At 43.1% G+C, this 18,473-nt stretch overlaps 1 protein-coding gene and 3 non-coding genes across 4 annotated transcripts in view; 2 read left to right on the top strand and 2 right to left on the bottom strand.

Annotated features, from left to right (window-relative positions):
* Positions 1-18,473, top strand: part of LOC124777099 (SET domain-containing protein SmydA-8-like) — a 302,158-nt gene that overhangs the window by 106,110 nt on the left and 177,575 nt on the right. Inside the window, exon 2 of the mRNA XM_047252380.1 lies at positions 3,663-3,799. Coding sequence (XP_047108336.1) covers positions 3,663-3,799 — 137 coding nt within the window. The remainder of the gene's footprint in view (positions 1-3,662; positions 3,800-18,473) is intronic.
* Trnat-ugu lies at positions 1,321-1,394 on the top strand. Its single transcript has one exon. It is a non-coding gene; the product is annotated as a tRNA-Thr (tRNA).
* On the bottom strand, positions 2,222-2,296 carry Trnas-cga. Its single transcript has one exon. It is a non-coding gene; the product is annotated as a tRNA-Ser (tRNA).
* Trnas-cga lies at positions 2,523-2,597 on the bottom strand. The gene has a single exon. It is a non-coding gene; the product is annotated as a tRNA-Ser (tRNA).

Genomic DNA, 18,473 nt, shown 5'->3' with positions numbered 1-18,473 from the left:
TATATCCTCTAATAGCAGAGCCGACATTTCAAAAACACAGAGTATGGAGACAAGACAAGATGTGATACTTTGAACACAACTGCATTAAGACGACTTAGTCATATTCCGTCTCTACAGCGAATACACAAACTGACCACTTACACGAGGATAACTGAAATACACAAAAAATATTATACTCTGAGGAGCGGCACAGCTAATAGGTTAGACTTTGTAGGGTGACTAGGCACTCCATGGACAATAAGTTGAAACATTTCCCGTGATGTGCCAGCACTTTGTAGTGCCAAGGACCTCAGTGGCCAACTTTACCCGTCTTGGCCCAGCTGTCCCCTATATGAAGATACTGTCTGCAAAATGTGCTGCCAGTTGCATTGTGGTAAATGAGTAGTAAATTAAAATGTCATGCTTAATGCTGAAATTTTACTGCATGAACAGAGAAAATGAAGTAAGCCATAAACTGTTTTCCTTTCTTTATTTTTGCGGAATGTCGTTGAGAAAAAGTTTCTAAAAGTTCGAAATTACTCTGACGGAACAGAAACCGCAACACCAGTGTAGAGTAGAGAAAGTTAGGGAACATATTTGTCCATGTAACATATTTAAGTGATTAAACACTGCAAGATCACAGATTAATGTCAGCGCGAGATAAGGCATTGCAAATGTGAAATTCTGGTACATTAATAACCGGGGTAACGGCCAGATTGTTGAAAACGTGCATATAGTGTGCCGTACAGGTGATGTATGTCAGCTTGTGGGATGGAGTTCCACGCCTGTTGCGCTTGGTCGGTCAATACAGGAACGGTTAATGCTGCCTGTGGGTGATGCTGGAGATGTGGTCCATTGATGTCCCACATGTGCTCGATTGGAGACTGAGCTGGTAACCGAGCAGGCCAAGGCAGTATGTTGACACTTAGAGGGATTACAGAAGCGGTACGTGGGAAACAGATATCCATCGGTGACCATGCAGCTCGTTAGAATGACGAGCTATCCATCGCTCTATCCATCTGAGCCACCGAGGACACAGAGGATAGCGCGACTGCAGGGATTTATCTCTGGCACGTCTCCCGCGAAACACACATTCTCAACGTATTGTCCCGCACTTAGTATATATATATAGTTAAGGCTCACCGGTCACTTGACCATATTGTTCTTCTGTACGAATGCACAAACAGTGCCCGAACTCTTACGGGAATCGGCAACGCGCCGCGAGTAATGAGTATAATGGGCGGGGGCACTACGAATGTAGTGCCGGACAATACGTTGAGAATTTGGGTTTCGCGGGAGGCGTGCCAGAGATAAATCCCTGCAGTGGCGCTATCCTCTGTGTCCTCGGTGGCTCAGATGGATAGAGCGTCTGCCATGTAAGCAGGAGATCCCGGGTTCGAGTCCCGGTCGGGGCACACATCTTCATCTGTCCCCGTTGGCATATGTCAACGCCTGTAAGCAGCTAAGGGTGTTCATTTCATTTTAAACAGATATCCCTTTGGAAAATACCCCTGGGCTGCTGTTCATGAATGGCAGTACAACAGGTCGAATCACCAGACTGACGAACAGACTTGCACTCAGGATGCGTGGGATAACCAAGAGACTGCTCGTGTTGTCATACGAAATCGCATTCCAGAGCACTATCCAAGTGTAGGTCCAATGAGTCTAGCACGCAAACTGGATGGGCGGAGGCCCTCAACTCGTCTGCTTCTAACCGACACACGGCCATCACTGGCACCGAGGTTGAACCAGCTTCCATCAGAAAACACCACAGACCTCCACTCTGCCGTCCAGTGAGCCCTCGCTTGGCACCACTGAAGCTGGATATGACGGTGGTTTGGGGTCGGTGGAATGCACGCTACAGGGCGTCTGGATCGGAGCTGTCCTTGAAGTAACCGATTTGTAACAGTTCGTTGAGACACTGTGTGGTTAGCTGTTGCTGAAATTGCTGCTGCAGGTGCAGTGCGCTGCGCCAGAGGCATACGCCGAACCCAGTGGTCTTTCCTCTCGGTAGTGCCGTACGAACGTCCAGAGCCTGGTCTTCTAGCTACCGTACATTCTCGTGACCATCGCTGCCGGTAGTCACGTATAGCAACTACGTCCTTGCCAAGTCTTTCTGCATTATCGCTTCTCGTAGACCTGTACACGACCTCTTTCAAACACAGTGAGGTATTCCAGAAAGAGATTTTCACTCTGCAGCGGAGTGTGCGCTGATATGAAACTTCCTGGCAGATTAAAACTGTGTCCCCGACCGAGACTCGAACTCGGGACCTTTGCCTTTCGCGGGCAAGTGCTCTACCAACTGAGCTACCGAAGCACGACTCACGCCCGGTACTCACAGCTTTACTTCTGCCAGTACCTCGTCTCCTACCTTCCAAACTTTACAGAAGCTCTCCTGCGAAACTTGCAGAACTAGCACTCCTGAAAGAAAGGATATGCGGAGACATGGCTTAGCCACAGCCTGGGGGATGTTTCCAGAATGAGATGTTCACTCTGCAGCGGAGTGTGCGCTGATATGAAACTTCCTGGCAGATTAAAACTGTGTGCTCGACCGAGACTCGAACTCGGGACCTTTGCCTTTCGCGGGCAAGTGCTCTACCAACTGAGCTACCGAAGCACGACTCACGCCCGGTACTCACAGCTTTACTTCTGCCAGTACCTCGTCTTCTACCTTCCAAACTTTACAGAAGCTCTCCTGCGAAACTTGCAGAACTAGCACTCCTGAAAGGAGCTTCGGTAGCTCAGTTGGTAGAGCACTTGCCCGCGAAAGGCAAAGGTCCCGAGTTCGAGTCTCGTTCGGGCACACAGTTTTAATCTGCCAGGAAGTTTCACAGTGAGGTATTGATAATGGTGTCTTTGTAGCCTTAAAGGAATTCTTGGCTAACATCAACTCGCCAGGTCCAATCTCAAAGATAACTAACGCTGACGACCATTACAGGATCTACTTAAAGCAAACCTGATATGCATCCTCACAATGCTGCTGCTAGCGCCACTCTTATGCGACTGGCGCTAAATTTGAACAGACATCGTCTTTCAGATGTAGAAACACGCCTACTAACCTTCGCTCACGTATCGCAACTCTCCTTGGTGCTGCGATTTTCTTTCCGTCAGTGTGTGTAGAAAATTTGTTGAAAGTCGCTAATTGTTCTCATTCTGTAATGCTGGATGAATATAGTCTGGGTATTTTGCGCGCCACAAGTTACGTTACCTCAAGATACGTACGCAGTTTCTAATTTTAGCACTTGACTTACTGTATTGAAACTTTAATATTATACCTCTTAATGAGCAGACTGTAACAGCATTTTAAATTTTTAAATTCGATTTGTGATTATAGAAAATATTGAAAATCAGAGTTTTGTTGCCACGCATCCTGGAACTTGTCGTGGGTCAGCGTTTTAGTTGTTAAGTAATATAGATTGTGAAGTACACAAACCTAGTAACTGACGAATTTGATAACTTAATGGAACAGAGTTAAGTAGCGGGTATTGTACTGATCTATTCGGACGTTAATACTTGAGTGCAGTAATTATCAGTTCACTGATTGTGAGGCCAGTAGAACCTTCGTATTCACGTATCCTTCCATTTTCTTTCGGTCCACAGTTCTTTCATTGTTTCAGTATGTCTTGTTTTGTGTCCGCTGCTGTTTTGCAAAGTTGACATATGCGTCTTTTTGTCTTTTCCAGAAAAGCGACAAAAAGAAACGGAACAGGCAGCGTCGCGAAAAGAGCGTGGAAAGCGAGAAGACAGATGAAGAGGTTCCAGAGGACCCGGACAAGGAGAACCTTCCGTACAACGTTGAAGTCTCTGACATCATGGGCAGGTGCGTTCTGCAAAAGCCTGGCGCTCCACGTCGCATTTACATTACACAATCAGAACCATCCAGCTCGTCACAGTAATGGTTACAAAATACAAGATAAACTTTTGCAATAATGACAATTTGAATAAAGACATGAACCATGGACCTTGCCGTTGGTGGGGAGGCTTGCGTGCCTCAGCGATTCAGATGGCCGTACCGTAGGTGCAACCACAACGGAGGGGTATCTGTTGAGAGGCCAGACAAACATGTGGTTCCTGAAGAGGGGCAGCAGCCTTTTCAGTAGTTGCAGGGGCAACAGTCTGGATGATTGACTGATCTGGCCTTGTGACAATAACCAAAACGGCCTTGCTGTGCTGGTACTGCGAACGGCTGAAAGCAAGGGGAAACTACAGCCGTAATTTTTCCCGAGGACATGCAGCTTTACTGTATGATTAAATGATGATGGCGTCCTCTTGGGTAAAATATTCCGGAGGTAAAATAGTCCCCCATTCGGATCTCCGGGCGGGGACTACTCAAGAGGACGTTGTTATCAGCAGAAAGAAAACTGGCATTCTACGGATCGGAGCGTGGAATGTCAGATCCCTTAATCGGGCAGGTAGGTTAGAAAATTTAAAAAGGGAAATGGATAGGTTAAAGTTAGATATAGTGGGAATTAGTGAAGTTCGGTGGCAGGAGGAACAAGACTTTTGGTCAGGTGATTACAGGGTTATAAATACAAAATCAAATAGGGGTAATGCAGGAGTAGGATTAATAATGAATAAAAAAATAGGAGTGCGGGTTAGCTACTACAAACAGCATAGTGAACGCATTATTGTGGCCAAGATAGACACAAAGCCAATGCCTACTACAGTAGTACAAGTTTATATGCCAATTAGCTCTGCAGATGATGAAAAAATTGATGAAATGTATGACGAGATAAAATAAATTATTCTGGTAGTGAAGGGAGACGAAAATTTAATAGTCATGGGTGACTGGAATTAGTCAGTAGGAAAAGGGAGAGAAGGAAACATAGTAGGTGAATATGGATTGGGGGGAAGAAATGAAAGAGGAAGCCGCCTTGTAGAATTTTGCACAGAGCATAACTTAATCATAGCTAACACTTGGTTCAAGAATCATGAAAGAAGGTTGTATACCTGGAAGAATTCTGGAGATACTAAAAGGTATCAGATAGATTATATAATGGTAAGACAGAGATTTAGGAACCAGGTTTTAAATTGTAAGACATTTCCAGGGGCAGATGTGGATTCTGACCACAATCTATTGGTTAAGAACTGCAGATTGAAACTGAAGAAACTGCAAAAAGGTGGGAATTTAAGGAGATGGGACCTGGATAAACTGAAAGAACCAGAGGTTGTATGGAGTTTCAAGGAGAGCATAAGGGAACAATTGACAGGAATGGGGGAAAGAAATACAGTAGAAGAAGAATGGGTAGCTCTGAGGGATGAAGTAGTGAAGGCAGCAGAGGATCAAGTAGGTAAAAAGACGAGGGCTAATAGAAATCCTTGGGTAAGAGAAGAAATACTGAATGTAACTGATGAAAGGAGAAAATATAAAAATGCAGTAAATGAAGCAGGCAAAAAGGAATACAAACGTCTCAAAAATGAGATCGACAGGAAGTGCAAAATGGCTAAGCAGGGATGGCTAGAGGACAAATGTAAGGATGTAGAGGCTTGTCTCACTAGGGGTGAGATAGATACTGCCTACAGGAAAATTAAAGAGACCTTTGGAGAGAAGAGAACCACTTGTATGAATATCAAGAGCTCAGATGGCAACCCAGTTCTAAGCAAAGAAGGGAAGGCAGAAAGGTGGAAGGAGTATATAGAGGGTTTATACAAGGGCGATGTACTTGAGGACAATATTATGGAAATGGAAGAGGATGTAGATGAAGATGAAATGGGAGATAAGATACTGCGTGAAGAGTTTGACAGAGCACTGATAGACCTGAGTCGAAACAAGGCCCCGGGAGTAGACAACATTCGATTAGAACTACTGATGGCCTTGGGAGAGCCAGTCATGACAAAACTCTACCATCTGGTGAGCAAGATGTATGAGACAGGCGATATACCCTCAGACTTCAAGAAGAATATAATAATTCCAATCCCAAAGAAAGCAGGTGTTGACAGATGTGAAAATTACCGAACTATCAGTTTAATAAGTCACAGCTGTAAAATACTAACGCGAATTCTTTACAGACGAATGGAAAAACTGGTAGAAGCGGACCTCGGAGAAGATCAGTTTGGATTCCGTAGAAATGTTGGAACACGTGAGGCAATACTAACCTTACGACTTAGAAGAAAGATTAAGAAAAGGCAAACCTACGTTTCTAGCATTTGTAGACTTAGAGAAAGCTTTTGACAACGTTAACTGGAATACTCTCTTTCAAATTCTGAAGGTGGCAGGGGTAAAATACAGGGAGCGAAAGGCTATTTACAATTTGTACAGAAACCATATGGCAGTTATAAGAGTCGAGGGGCATGAAAGGGAAGCAGTGGTTGAGAAAGGAATGAGACATGGTTGTAGCCTCTCCCCTATGTTATTCAATCTGTATATTGAGCAAGCAGTAAAGGAAACAAAAGAAAAATTCGGAGTAGGTATTAAAATTCATGGAGAAGAAGTAAAAACTTTGAGGTTCGCCGATGACATTGTAATTCTGTCAGAGACAGCAAAGGACTTGGATGAGCAGTTGAACGGAATGGACAGTGTCTTGAAAGGAGGATATAAGATGAACATCAACAAAAGCAAAACGAGGATAATGGAATGTAGTCAAATTAAATCGGGTGATGCTGAGGGGATTAGATTAGGAAATGAGACACTTAAAGTAGTAAAGGAGTTTTGCTATTTAGGGAGTAAAATAACTGATGATGGTCGAAGTAGAGAGGATATAAAATGTAGACTGGCAATGGCAAGGAAATCGTTTCTGAAGAAGAGAAATTTGTTAACATCGAATATAGATTTAAGTGTCAGGAAGTCGTTTCTGAAAATATTTATATGGAGTGTACCCATGTATGGAAGTGAAATATGGACGATAACCAGTTTGGACAAGAAGAGAATAGAAGCTTTGGAAATGTGGTGCTACAGAAGAATGCTGAAGATAAGGTGGCTAGATCACGTAACTAATGAGGAGGTATTGAATAGGATTGGGGAGAAGAGAAGTTTGTGGCACAACTTGACTAGAAGAAGGGATCGGTTGGTAGGACATGTTTTGAGGCATCAAGGGATCACAAATTTAGCATTGGAGGGCAGCGTGGAGGGTAAAAATCGTAGAGGGAGACCAAGAGATGAATACACTAAGCAGATACAGAAGGATGTAGGTTGCAGTAGGTACTGGGAGATGAAGAAGCTTGCACAGGATAGAGTAGCATGGAGAGCTGCATCAAACCAGTCTCAGGACTGAAGACCACAACAACAACGACAGTCGAGAAAATTATTGACGTGCTCTGTTTACAATGTCCAATTTCATGAAATAGCTGTTTCGTATATGTGACGTGCGAGTTGAAGAAAAACCATTTAGTATAGCCTACCTACTGTGAAGCAAATGGATGTACTGGTAATGACAAGTGATGATTAAAAATATCAGCGCCGCTGTCAGGCATGCAGAAGTGCAGGTACTGGAAAAGTACGGAAAGAGTTGATGTAACACGCTATTTAATACTCTCCAACGGCATTCCGGAAAATTACAAAAAATTGTAAATATTCTTTTAAATCACTGGCCTGGAGGCTCCCAAAAATGGTTCAAATGGGTCCGAGCACTTTAGGACTTAACATCTGAGGTCATCAGTCCCCTAGAACTTAGAACTACTTTAAAAAATGGCTCTGAGCACTATGGGACTTAACATCTATGGTCATCAGTCCCCTAGAACTTAGAACTACTTGAACCTAACTAACCTAAGGACAGCACACACATCCATGCCCAAGGGAGGATTCGAACCTGTGACCGTAGCAGCTGTTTAGGTCCGGACTGAAGCGCCTAGAACCGCTCTGTCACCGCGGCGGGCGGAGGTTCCCAAACATAGCCGTTGCGAACATGTCCATTTGCAAACAAGTAACGCATATTATTTGAAGTGAAAAATTACTAACACAAACGAACCAATCTGTCATTGATGATGATGGTGAAGTCCCATACTCCTTGACAGAGCATAGGGGAATGATGCGGGAGACCCACACCGCCATACTAGGCAGGGTCCTAGTGGAGGTGGTTTGCCATTGCCTTCCTCCGACTGTGATGTGGGTGAGGGGTGGTGGTGTAGACTTCACAACAACACTCAGTCATCTCGAGGCAGGTGAAAATCCCTGACCCCACCGTGAATCGAACCTGGGACCCCGTGCTCGGAAGTGAGAACGCTACCGCGAGACCACGAGCTCCGGACAATCTGTCATTAGTCTCCCTCTACGAGTCACTGCAGATATATGGTCCAGGGACATAACCACCACCTATGTTCGACTACTCTCAGACGGCAGATGGCAGCACTAACAGTGGAGGATATACGAGGGCTATCCACAAAGTACATTACGTTTTCAAATTAAAAATAAATAAAGGATTGGAAATTTTTTTTATTATATACAGATGAAAGCCACACTTAAATACTACTTTTCTACATAGTTGCCATTTAAATTAAGGCACTTATCGTAGCGATGGACGAGCTTGGAAATTCCTTCATCGTAAAATTCGGCCGCCTGCGTCTTCAACCACGTGGTTACCTCTTCTTGAAGCTGTGCATCGTCATCAAAACGCTGCATAGCCAACCACTTCTTCATTGCTGGGAATAAGTGGAAGTCGCTCGGTGCCAGGTCTGGACTGTACGGCGGATGAGGAAACAACTCCCACTTAAAAGATTCGAGAACTTCCCGAGTGGCATTTGCCGTGTGGGCCCGGGCTTTGTCGTCAATCAGCAAGATCTTTGAGCCCAACTTTCCCCTGCGCTTGTTTTGTATTGCTCTTCTGAGGTTGTGCAGAGTTTGGCAATACCTTTGAGAGTTTATTGTAGTGCCTCTTTCCAGGAAATCCACAAAAATCACACCTTTTCTGTCCCAAAAGACAGTCGCCATCACCTTCCTTGCCGACATTGTCTGCATGCATTTCTTGGGTTTTTGGGGGGAATTTGTGTGCCCCCACTGCATTGACTGCAATTTTGTCTCGCAGTTCGCATGCTTAACCCATGTTTCGTCACCAGTAACGAAGCGATCGAGTAATGAGTCGCCATCTTTCTCGTAAGCGTCCAAAAACGTTAACGCTGCAGCCATTCATTAGTTTTGTGAATCTCTGGCAAGATTTTTGGTATCCATCTTTCACAAAACTTGTGGTAACCATGCTTTTCGGAAATGATTTCGTGCAACAAACTTCGTGAAATTTGTGGAAAACTCATAGAGAGTTCCGTTATTGTGAAATTACGGTTTCACGGACCGCGGCATCGACTTTTTCGACAAGTTCGGCAGTCACTATGCTGGGTCTTCCACTTCGCTCCTCGTCGTGAACGTTAGTTCGGCCATTTTTAAATTTTATGACGCACTCCACCTTCAGTGATTATGTTGTCCCCATACACTTCACTTCTATCGGTGAACAGTTTTTTGCAGTCAAAAACCTTATTACAGCACCCACTTCACACTTCGCGGCATTTTCAATTAACGCTGACATTTCAAACTGTCACATTAACTCAACGGAGTACAGCACGAACCTCTCACTAGCACGGCAGGATGCCGACTGAGCGGCGGAATGCCATGACACCAAGATGGCCGCGCTAGCCCCGCCCCTAACGGACACAAACGAAAACGTAATGTACTTGGTGGATAGCCCTCGTATATAAGCGTGCCGGTGTGTGTGTGGTGGGCTGGGAGGGGGGGGGGGGGGGCACGTGGAAGATAGTGCAGTCGCGGAACGGAGCGATTTATCCGACTTCCAAAACGGTATTATCATTGGCTTTCGGGCCAAGGGTCGAAGCATTTCCGATACGTCTAGGTCTGTAAAGAGTCCGCGTGCCTCCGTGGTTAAATTATATCACCCATAGTAGAGTTACACTATCCAAATGTGATGCCGAGATAACTGTGGCGCAGCACGGGCGATAAATGAAATGGGTGAAGGACGGCTCCGGAGCCGAGCGAATAGATGCGCAACTGTTGAGAAACTACCGCTCTGATGAACCAAGGGGTTGCTAGCAGTGTGTCCTCAACGACTGTTCAGAGAATTTTACTCTGTACGGGCCTCTGTAGCAGACGCCTGGTTCATGCACCATGCTGACTGCTGTTTCTCGAAGGCTGGAAGTCCACTGAGTGACAAGTGGCCTTTTGAGGTGAATCACGTTTTACGCTCCATCCGACACATGGCCGTTGGCGGGTATGGCGTGAAAACAAACAGCGTGCATGCGCAGTGGTCTGGGAAATGTTTTCATGGCCTTCCTTGGGCGACCACGTCATTCTGGAAGGTACGGTGATTCAACACAAGTACGCATCCATCCTTGGCGTGGCTCCACATCCCTGTTGGTATCTTCTAGAACCTCACTGATTCTCTTTCAGCGGTCTGCGCTTGCAGAATGTGGTTATTCAGGTTTTTGACAGGTGGTCACTTTCATGTAACTGGAAAGTGTAACTTTATCATTTAATGTAGTACATTTTAATAATGTACGAATGAGCCGGCCGGTGTGGCCGTGCGGTTCTAGGCGCTTCAGTCTGGAACCGCGTGACCGCTACGATCGCAGGTTCGAATCCTGCCACGGGCATGGAAGTGTGTGATGTCCTTAGGTTAGCTAGGTTTAAGTAGTTCTAAGTTCTAGGGGACTGGTGACCACAGATGCTAAGTCCCATAGTCCTCAGAGCCATTTGAACCATTTTTTTTTGTCCGAATGCAAAAGAGAAACAGTTGAAGCAGGTAGCGTCTACTTCTTGCCGGCACAATAGTGGTAATGAAAAATTGTTGCACCACTAGCCCTATGTTGATTGTCATCGTTAGCGAGCTCAATTATGGAGATAGTATGAACGAAAGTAAATACAATGATGAGACGAAACATTATGATCATTGCCCACCTCGAGATTGAATTCCGCTTCTAGTGGTTAAGGCACGTGATGGAAACTATACAAGAGGAGCTGAGTATATTCTAGCAACGATAAGGGCCGCAAATCGTCAAATTCACGGCGACACTGGTCTCTGCCAGCAGGCCACTGTCATGAACATCCAAGGAAAGTGGTTGAAAGACGGTGAAAGAACGAGTAGGAAACAAGATATGATTATGGATGTCTACATTATTGAATGGACGACGGATTTCAGTTGATGATATTTGTGAGAAAAAGTACCACCACAGCTGTATGTTGAGAATGTCTTTATTCTATCACACGACTAGTTTCGGTGGCACATTACCGCAATCCTCAGGCCCCACCACCACCACCAAAAGAGTGCTTGATTTCCTCGGCGCATTTACTACAGGATCCTTGTTACTAGCACACGTGGGCTAGCTTTCATTAGGAGTCTACATTCGAAACCGTGTTGTCTCCAATGTCATTGCAGACAACACGATTTCGAGTACAGACACCTAATGAAAGCTAGCCCACGTGTGCTAGTAACAAAGATCCTGCAGTAAATGCGCCAAGGAAATCAAGCACTCTTTTGGCAATGATGGGGCCTGAGGATGGCGGTAATGTGCCACCGAAACTAGTCGTGTGATAGAATAAAGACATTCTCAACATACAGCTGTGGTGGTACTTTTTGTCACATGGCACAAAGGTGTTGGACGTTCACGCATCGTCACAGATCGTGGACGTGGAGACTTGCCAGCTCTCTAAAGCGGGCCACGTGGTAATCACTGAAACACCTGACGACGGAGTGGTGTGCTGCTGCAGGCATGTGCGCTTCATAATACGCCGCTCAGCGCGTTTTGTTGAACGTGGGGCTCCGGAACACACATCCCATATATGTTTCCACGTTAACCGAATCACTTAGCCAATCACGGCTGCATTGATCAAAATTACGTCGAAATTTGACCATGGAAAAGTGTCACCTTGCCGGACAAATCACCTTTCTTGTTACGCCAAATCGATGGTCATGTCCAGATACGCCGTCATCCAGGCGAACGTCGGTCCGAAACATGCACCGCACCTCGGCCAGTGTTTTACGCCATTGGCGACGTTCACATGAGTTTACATAGGACCTGTGGTAGTAGTCTAAGGCGCCGTAACAGCTGTGGGCAACGTAAACATAATTGCGGACGACCCGCCACCCATCATGCTTGATGGCCATATCATCTTCAGCACTATAACTGCCTGGATCACAATTTCTGCATCGTGCTACAGTGGTTTCAGGAGCACGATAGTGTAATCGCTTTGATGTTTTGGTCACCAAATTCTCCTGATCTGAACCCATTGCAACAGATCTGGGACGCTGTTGATTGACAGCTCTCCGGCTCACGAACCACCGACCTGTACTTAACAGGAATTGCGTGACCTGTGCCTAGACATCAGTTACCACATACCTCCTGGAACATACTAAGTACCTGTCGAATCCACCTCACGCACAATCGCCGCAGTACTGAGTTTCAAAGGAGGAACAACGTGCTGTTAACTATGTGCTCATAATGTTTTCGCTGGTCAGTATGTACGCGCAGTCTGTTGCCATTTATTATAAGCGAAGAAGTCATCTCAACAGTAGAAACTTCTCAAACTCAGAAAACGTTATTCTTTTTTAAAAAAGACTCATGCTCTTTTTAACGACTAAAAATGTTACCTACCAGCTTTGAAGCACCATTAAGATTACGAAATTCGCGCTCCTACTTCACGCACTCTCAGAAGTTAGGTAGAGTATTTAGACTTGATGGCTATTTAGATTCGATCTCGTTAACTACGAAGCGTAGTGGCCCTTTCCCGAGCTCTTTTGTCTGTGCCCAGTAAAAGTATGCGAGTAAAGTCGTTCCTGCTATTTCTTCTATGCGCCACATGTATAGAGCGACTATAGCGTTACCGCCTCTAATTTGAAGTAAAACTTGCGTTTAATAATAGGCAAACTTGACGTTACGTAAATTATTTACGGAAAATTCTATCTTTGGCTGTAACTTTATAAGAAGGACTGGGGCCAAACAATGGAATTTTGTCTTTTTGATTTATTGTAATTAATTTGCATGACACAAGAATAATTACCACTATTATGACTTTCTTGGCTAGACTTATGGAATTAGCTACGGCTCACAGTGTATTTGGAGAAGGATTCGTTTGGCAGTTTCTATACGCATTTGACCGCGAGCAGAAGGGAAAGCTTTATCCAGAAAGATTATTGGCCTTCAAAAAACTAAATATGATTTACAGGTTAAAATGAGTATAAAAATTAAATGGTAATCACGCACAAAATAGCACATAAAAAGATCGCGAGCCAAACATAAAGTCTCCGTGTTTCAATATTTCACTTTCTTTCCCTGGTATGCGCTTACTACACTTTTCACAGAAAGGATGATTAAATAACGTAGCCTACAAGCAGAAAATACTTTTTTTAAGTTTTCTAAATGTGAAACAGCTTTCACGACACTTTATGACTTAATACAGCAAGGCGACAACCTCGTATCGGCAGTGATAACAGAGACGATAGCTTAACATAACAAGTACAAGAAAGATAGAAAGAGAATAAGAGTGCAAGAGACACCAGAACCAAAGAGAGCAAGAGATGTTTTCACAATAGTAAACGCACATTAACTTCTTAAAGTACTTTAACGTTATTATTTTTGTGTATTTTTTTATGTTGGTATTAGAAAGCTCATGCTTCGCTGCATTACATAGATGCTTGTCAGAATAAAATTAAATATTATTCAATTTAAGCGTTCTAGACGCTGTCATTTGGTAACATGTCTCTTGATATGAGGGAAACTTTTTTTAAAAATCTGTGGTGCTACACGACTCCCGTATCTGTGATTGAAGACCGCAGTTCTCTAGGTAGGCTGTCGTTCTTGCCGAACACACGCCTGAGGTCCAAAGTGCAGACTGGCATAAAAGTCAACAGGTTGTGGGCGACGATGTCGAGTGAAAGAGCCAGTCAGCACAATTTTGAGCCAAACACGTTATCTCAACACGCGGAATACGGTTAGCTACGCGATTTTATTTCCTCTCAGATTTTTATGATTGTGTAACATATCTATGATGAAATTTTATGCTGCAGCCGAAATGTTCATTTCTATGTATGTCGGATCTTGCGGAAAGGAGCACGGAACAAGTGTCGAGTTTGTAAAACGTTCCACTTTCAAGTATTCTCTACTGTCATTCGCAGCTCACAATTTTCCCTTCCTCGTCTTTCCACAGAAAATCATTAGCGCATGTCAAGTCGCTAGTGTGTAACTATTTCTTCCTTATAACACGATACTCTATCTATGATTCCTGAGGGTTGTTCGACTTTTCCTCAATAATGGGTGCAATTTTAAAGATTTCCACGTTTTCACGAAATATCACAAAAAAACGGAACAGTGCTCCCTCATAAAAAAAAAAACACGCTAGTTGGTCCGCTATACTGATCGTCTTTAACCCATCTCTTTATCGCTCACTTTTCTGACGTCGACTTCACTTTTACAGGCTCCGCAGGAAATTCCCTCATTCTGAAAATCTATTATCCATGACGTCACATTAATCTAAACTATGAAAGGGACATGTATGATTCGTGAATGGTGTAGCTTCATTCCTGTTACGCATTTTAAATGCTTGCTTGTTTGGCGTGTGGAGTCTCACATAGATTCGTGTCAGTTCGCCTACATCCGAATCAGGTCGGCTAGTATAGCAGCCTTTGGCGCTAAGAGTACGCTTTGCTCTACACTCGGACGGGTTGGGACGAACCTCTAATATCTGGTATAATGGGAAGCACGCTTTGCCATGTATGTCTTTTGATGTTATATGATTTAGATAAGGGTGTGCTTTTCAATCTGCAATTGAATGCATTAGTAAACTGACCATCTTTGTTTTCATTCACTACGACTAATAAGTTTTTATACTAACTACTTTCTAGCACCGGAGTCTGCTCGGTGTTTCTATCTTCTCTTCGACAAATCTAATGAGCGTATCATCAGGATCGAGTTTGACGATTCAATTACTATCTCACTTTATTTCAAACGCTTTCTCAGTGTGATTAACTGATTATATTCTTTCGGGCTTCTATCCGAACTGACAATAGTTTCTGTTAAACATGTCCACGCCTGATTGAAGCTGAACTTTGCCTGGGGAAAAATTTAAAGCGGACGAAGTCGTAACACCTTAAGATGACTGAATGAGTATGCTAAGGAGTGTTAAGAGCTGTTACAGTTCACTGTATACTGGGTAATTCACGAAGATATGCAAATATTTTAATCTGTAATTCTACAAATAAAACTAAAGAAAAAAGTTGATATAAACATGTGTCCGCAAATATTTAGTTACAGAATTACGGCTAATAAAAGATTTTTCCTGAAATTTAGCAACTTCGCTGATATGAAGCCATCGCAAAACTATACGAGGTTAAAGTAAAGCACGATTTCCATTTATTTTGTTGTTATTGATCTGGTGAATCTAAAAAAACATGTGCCAGACGTGTATCTGCAGTAGTTTTCCAGAACATCCAGAGAAGCAACGACGTAATTTCGTAAAATTTTTTATTTATTAACTACTTGATCCAATTTAATTTTTAAATTGCAGACAGTTGCAGACAGTTTTCAACAGAAGTTGTAGAGAATTTAATTTTGGAAACTGTATGAATGTGTCAGATAATCTGCTTTTATTAATACACTCGTGAATTCATCTTCAACCGGAAAAAACAAAACTCATTGTTAAGGAAGTTGTACAGAATACATACAATTTCACAATACAATCACAATAAAAGTTCAAAAATGTTTCCACAGAGATCAGTGCATTTAGCTGCCCGTGTGTGAACAGATTTTGTTGCTTGTTTCAGTTTCACAATGTTGTTCTTAATTAAACAAATTTACTTGTATAATAATCTTTGCTTCTCTGGATGTTCTGGAAAACTACTACAGATACACGTCTGGCACATGTTTTACTAGAGTCATCAGACCAATAAAAACAAAATGAAAGGAAATCGTGCTTTACTTTAACCTCGTACAGTTTTGCGATGGCTTCATATTAGTGAATTTGCTGAATTTAAGGCAAAATTTTTGTTAGCCGTAACTCCGTAACTAAACATTTACGGACCTATGTTTATACGAACTTTTTTCTTTAGTTGTACTTGTAGAGTAACATATTAAAATATTCGCATATCTTCATGAATCACCTTATATATGTAAATAGGAAAGTCGCGACACATGGTGTAACATGTATTTATTTTCCATCTCCAACGTGGTTATGAACCAAATCAGTAATTTTGAAATAAATGGCGCTATTAGAAATAAGTATACACAACCTACGCTAATGTGGGTCACAGGTAATAATAATAATAATAATAATAATTCATCCGTGGATTCCTTTCTTTTGCTCCCTTCTTTCCGAAGGCGGAGACAATGAACAAAGACAGTTAATTTTAGTACGCCATTCAACCAGATACTACGCATTCGCCTACTCATCCATCATTAGCAGTAAACTGTTAACTGGAAACTATAATATGCCATTACGTGCAAGCTTATGGACACGGCGGTAGATGTAATATTAAAATTTAGACGAAACTATTAACATTCAGTCGCATACCTGTGAGGTAATCTTTAAAATCTAGACAGCTTTTTCTATGCGTTATTAGTACATAATGAGAATTTATTCCCAGACCCCTATCCTTGACTATGTAAATTCCTTTATATTATTATTTGCCCCAAATCGGTGAAAGAGAGGCTACATGACCGTAAAAAGTAAACATGTTTTAAGGACCACAAATAAAAGAACCACATAATAATACGTAAAAATAGGATTATTATAAAGGAATGTCCTTTGCAGATTATTTTAATGAGGGTTTTCTGAACATTTGTTCAAGGTGGATTTCTATCTTCCACACTCTCATTAGAGATGTGTTGGCCCGGCTCCCAAAAATTTTCTCCTGATATTAATCTTCCCAATTGTTTCATGAAGAATCATTGGTATAAAGAGACAATTAAGAGGGAATTCCCACAGTGCCAGAATATCCACGTACGCCCCTCCCCCCTCCTCTCTCTCCCCCCCCCCCCCCCCCCCGCCATCCGTCATCTGTAGAACGTGTCCGTAGCGCTCAATTCGCTTAATTTTAAACCATTCACCTGTCTTTGGAACTGCTGGTGTTTCACTGGCGAGTTTACCACTCCGAAGCCACAGAAGTTACAGTAACTTGCAGTCGACCTACAGTAGCTCGCAGTCAGCCTACACTCAAAGCAACAGAACTCGGTTTCCAGCTCTAGCTGGCCGATGATTGTAATACACATCACTATGATGATAAAGTCAATCGTTAATCGTAACGTCATGAATGCAGTATTCCTCGGTTGGAAAGAACATTTCCCCTACTTCTTATGGAAGAAGTTACTGCGTGGTCTCAAAAGTTGTTGAAACGGATGGAAATTGTCTGCTCCTTCCGATTACCATGAATTCCAATAAGGTGTTAACAACCAGGAAAGAGAAAAAACTTTGTGTGTGTGTGTGGGGGGGGGGGGGGGGGGGGGGGAGAGCCATCAGTCTCATAGCTGGTTTGATGCGGCTTGCTACGAATTCTTTTCCTGTGCCAAACTCTTCATCTCAGAGAAGCACTTGCACACTACATCCTCAATTATTTGTTCGTTATATCACAGTCTCCATCTTCCTCCGGAGTATTTTCCCTCTACAGCTCCCTCTAGTACCATGGAAGTTATTTCCTGTTGTCTTAACACATGTCTTATCAGCCCTGTCCCTTCTTCTTCTCAGTGTTCTCCACATGTTCCTTTCTTCTGCGAAAAACCTCTTTGTTTCTTATCCTATCGGCCTACCTAATTTTCATCATAGCACCACATCTCTAACGCTTCAATTCTCTTCTTTTCCTCTTTTCGCACAGTCCATTACTCACTACCATACGATGCTGTGCTCCAAGCATACATTGTCGGGAATTTCGTCCTGAGATTAAGGCCGATGGTTGATACTAGCAGATTTCTCTTGCCTACGAATACCCTCTTTTTCTGTTCTAGTCCATGTTTTATGTTCTTGCATCGTCCGTATTGTGTTATTTTGCCTCCTAGACAGCAGAATTTCTTAAAGACAAAGCTTCTGAAAATGGTAGGCACTGTAAGAACGACCAGTTTTGTTGTTGCCAGTTTTGTTGTTGTTTGTTGGATCCATTCCAATTTTTGTTTCTCCCGGTAGTTCTTACATTTTAGCCAACGCCCCTGTCCTTTTTGGTTCCATAGAAGTTTTCCTTTAACATGTGTTCCATCACCCTGATCCTTATCCGTCTTGTCAACTGTCCTTTGTTCGGATGAAAATAGTCTGAAGGGGATTATCTGAGAAAAGCTATGAATTGGCAGAAATTAGTAAATTGTAGCCATTCGATATCTGCTTACTTTTCCATTACTCATTACGTCGCTAAACATTAGCTTTCTCACAGTCTCAAAATTGGACAGTCTTATATTGCACTGAGCGCTAGGGTCAATAACGACAGGGCTAGAGTAAGCCGCTATGTATTGTTACGATGGCAATTCTTTCACAAGGTTGTATAGAGGACTGTTGCGGAAGCGGTGCTCTTAGCTGCAGGTTACTGACCTGCCGAACTGGTCTTTCTTGTAACCTTGGAAACCAAATTATTTTTACGTCGCCATTCGTG

The sequence above is a fragment of the Schistocerca piceifrons genome, chromosome 2 (genome assembly GCF_021461385.2).
Source record: "Schistocerca piceifrons isolate TAMUIC-IGC-003096 chromosome 2, iqSchPice1.1, whole genome shotgun sequence".
NCBI classification, from domain to species: domain Eukaryota; kingdom Metazoa; phylum Arthropoda; class Insecta; order Orthoptera; family Acrididae; genus Schistocerca; species Schistocerca piceifrons.
The sequence above is the reverse complement of the archived record's forward strand: the minus strand, read 5'-3'. Positions and strand labels throughout refer to the sequence as shown.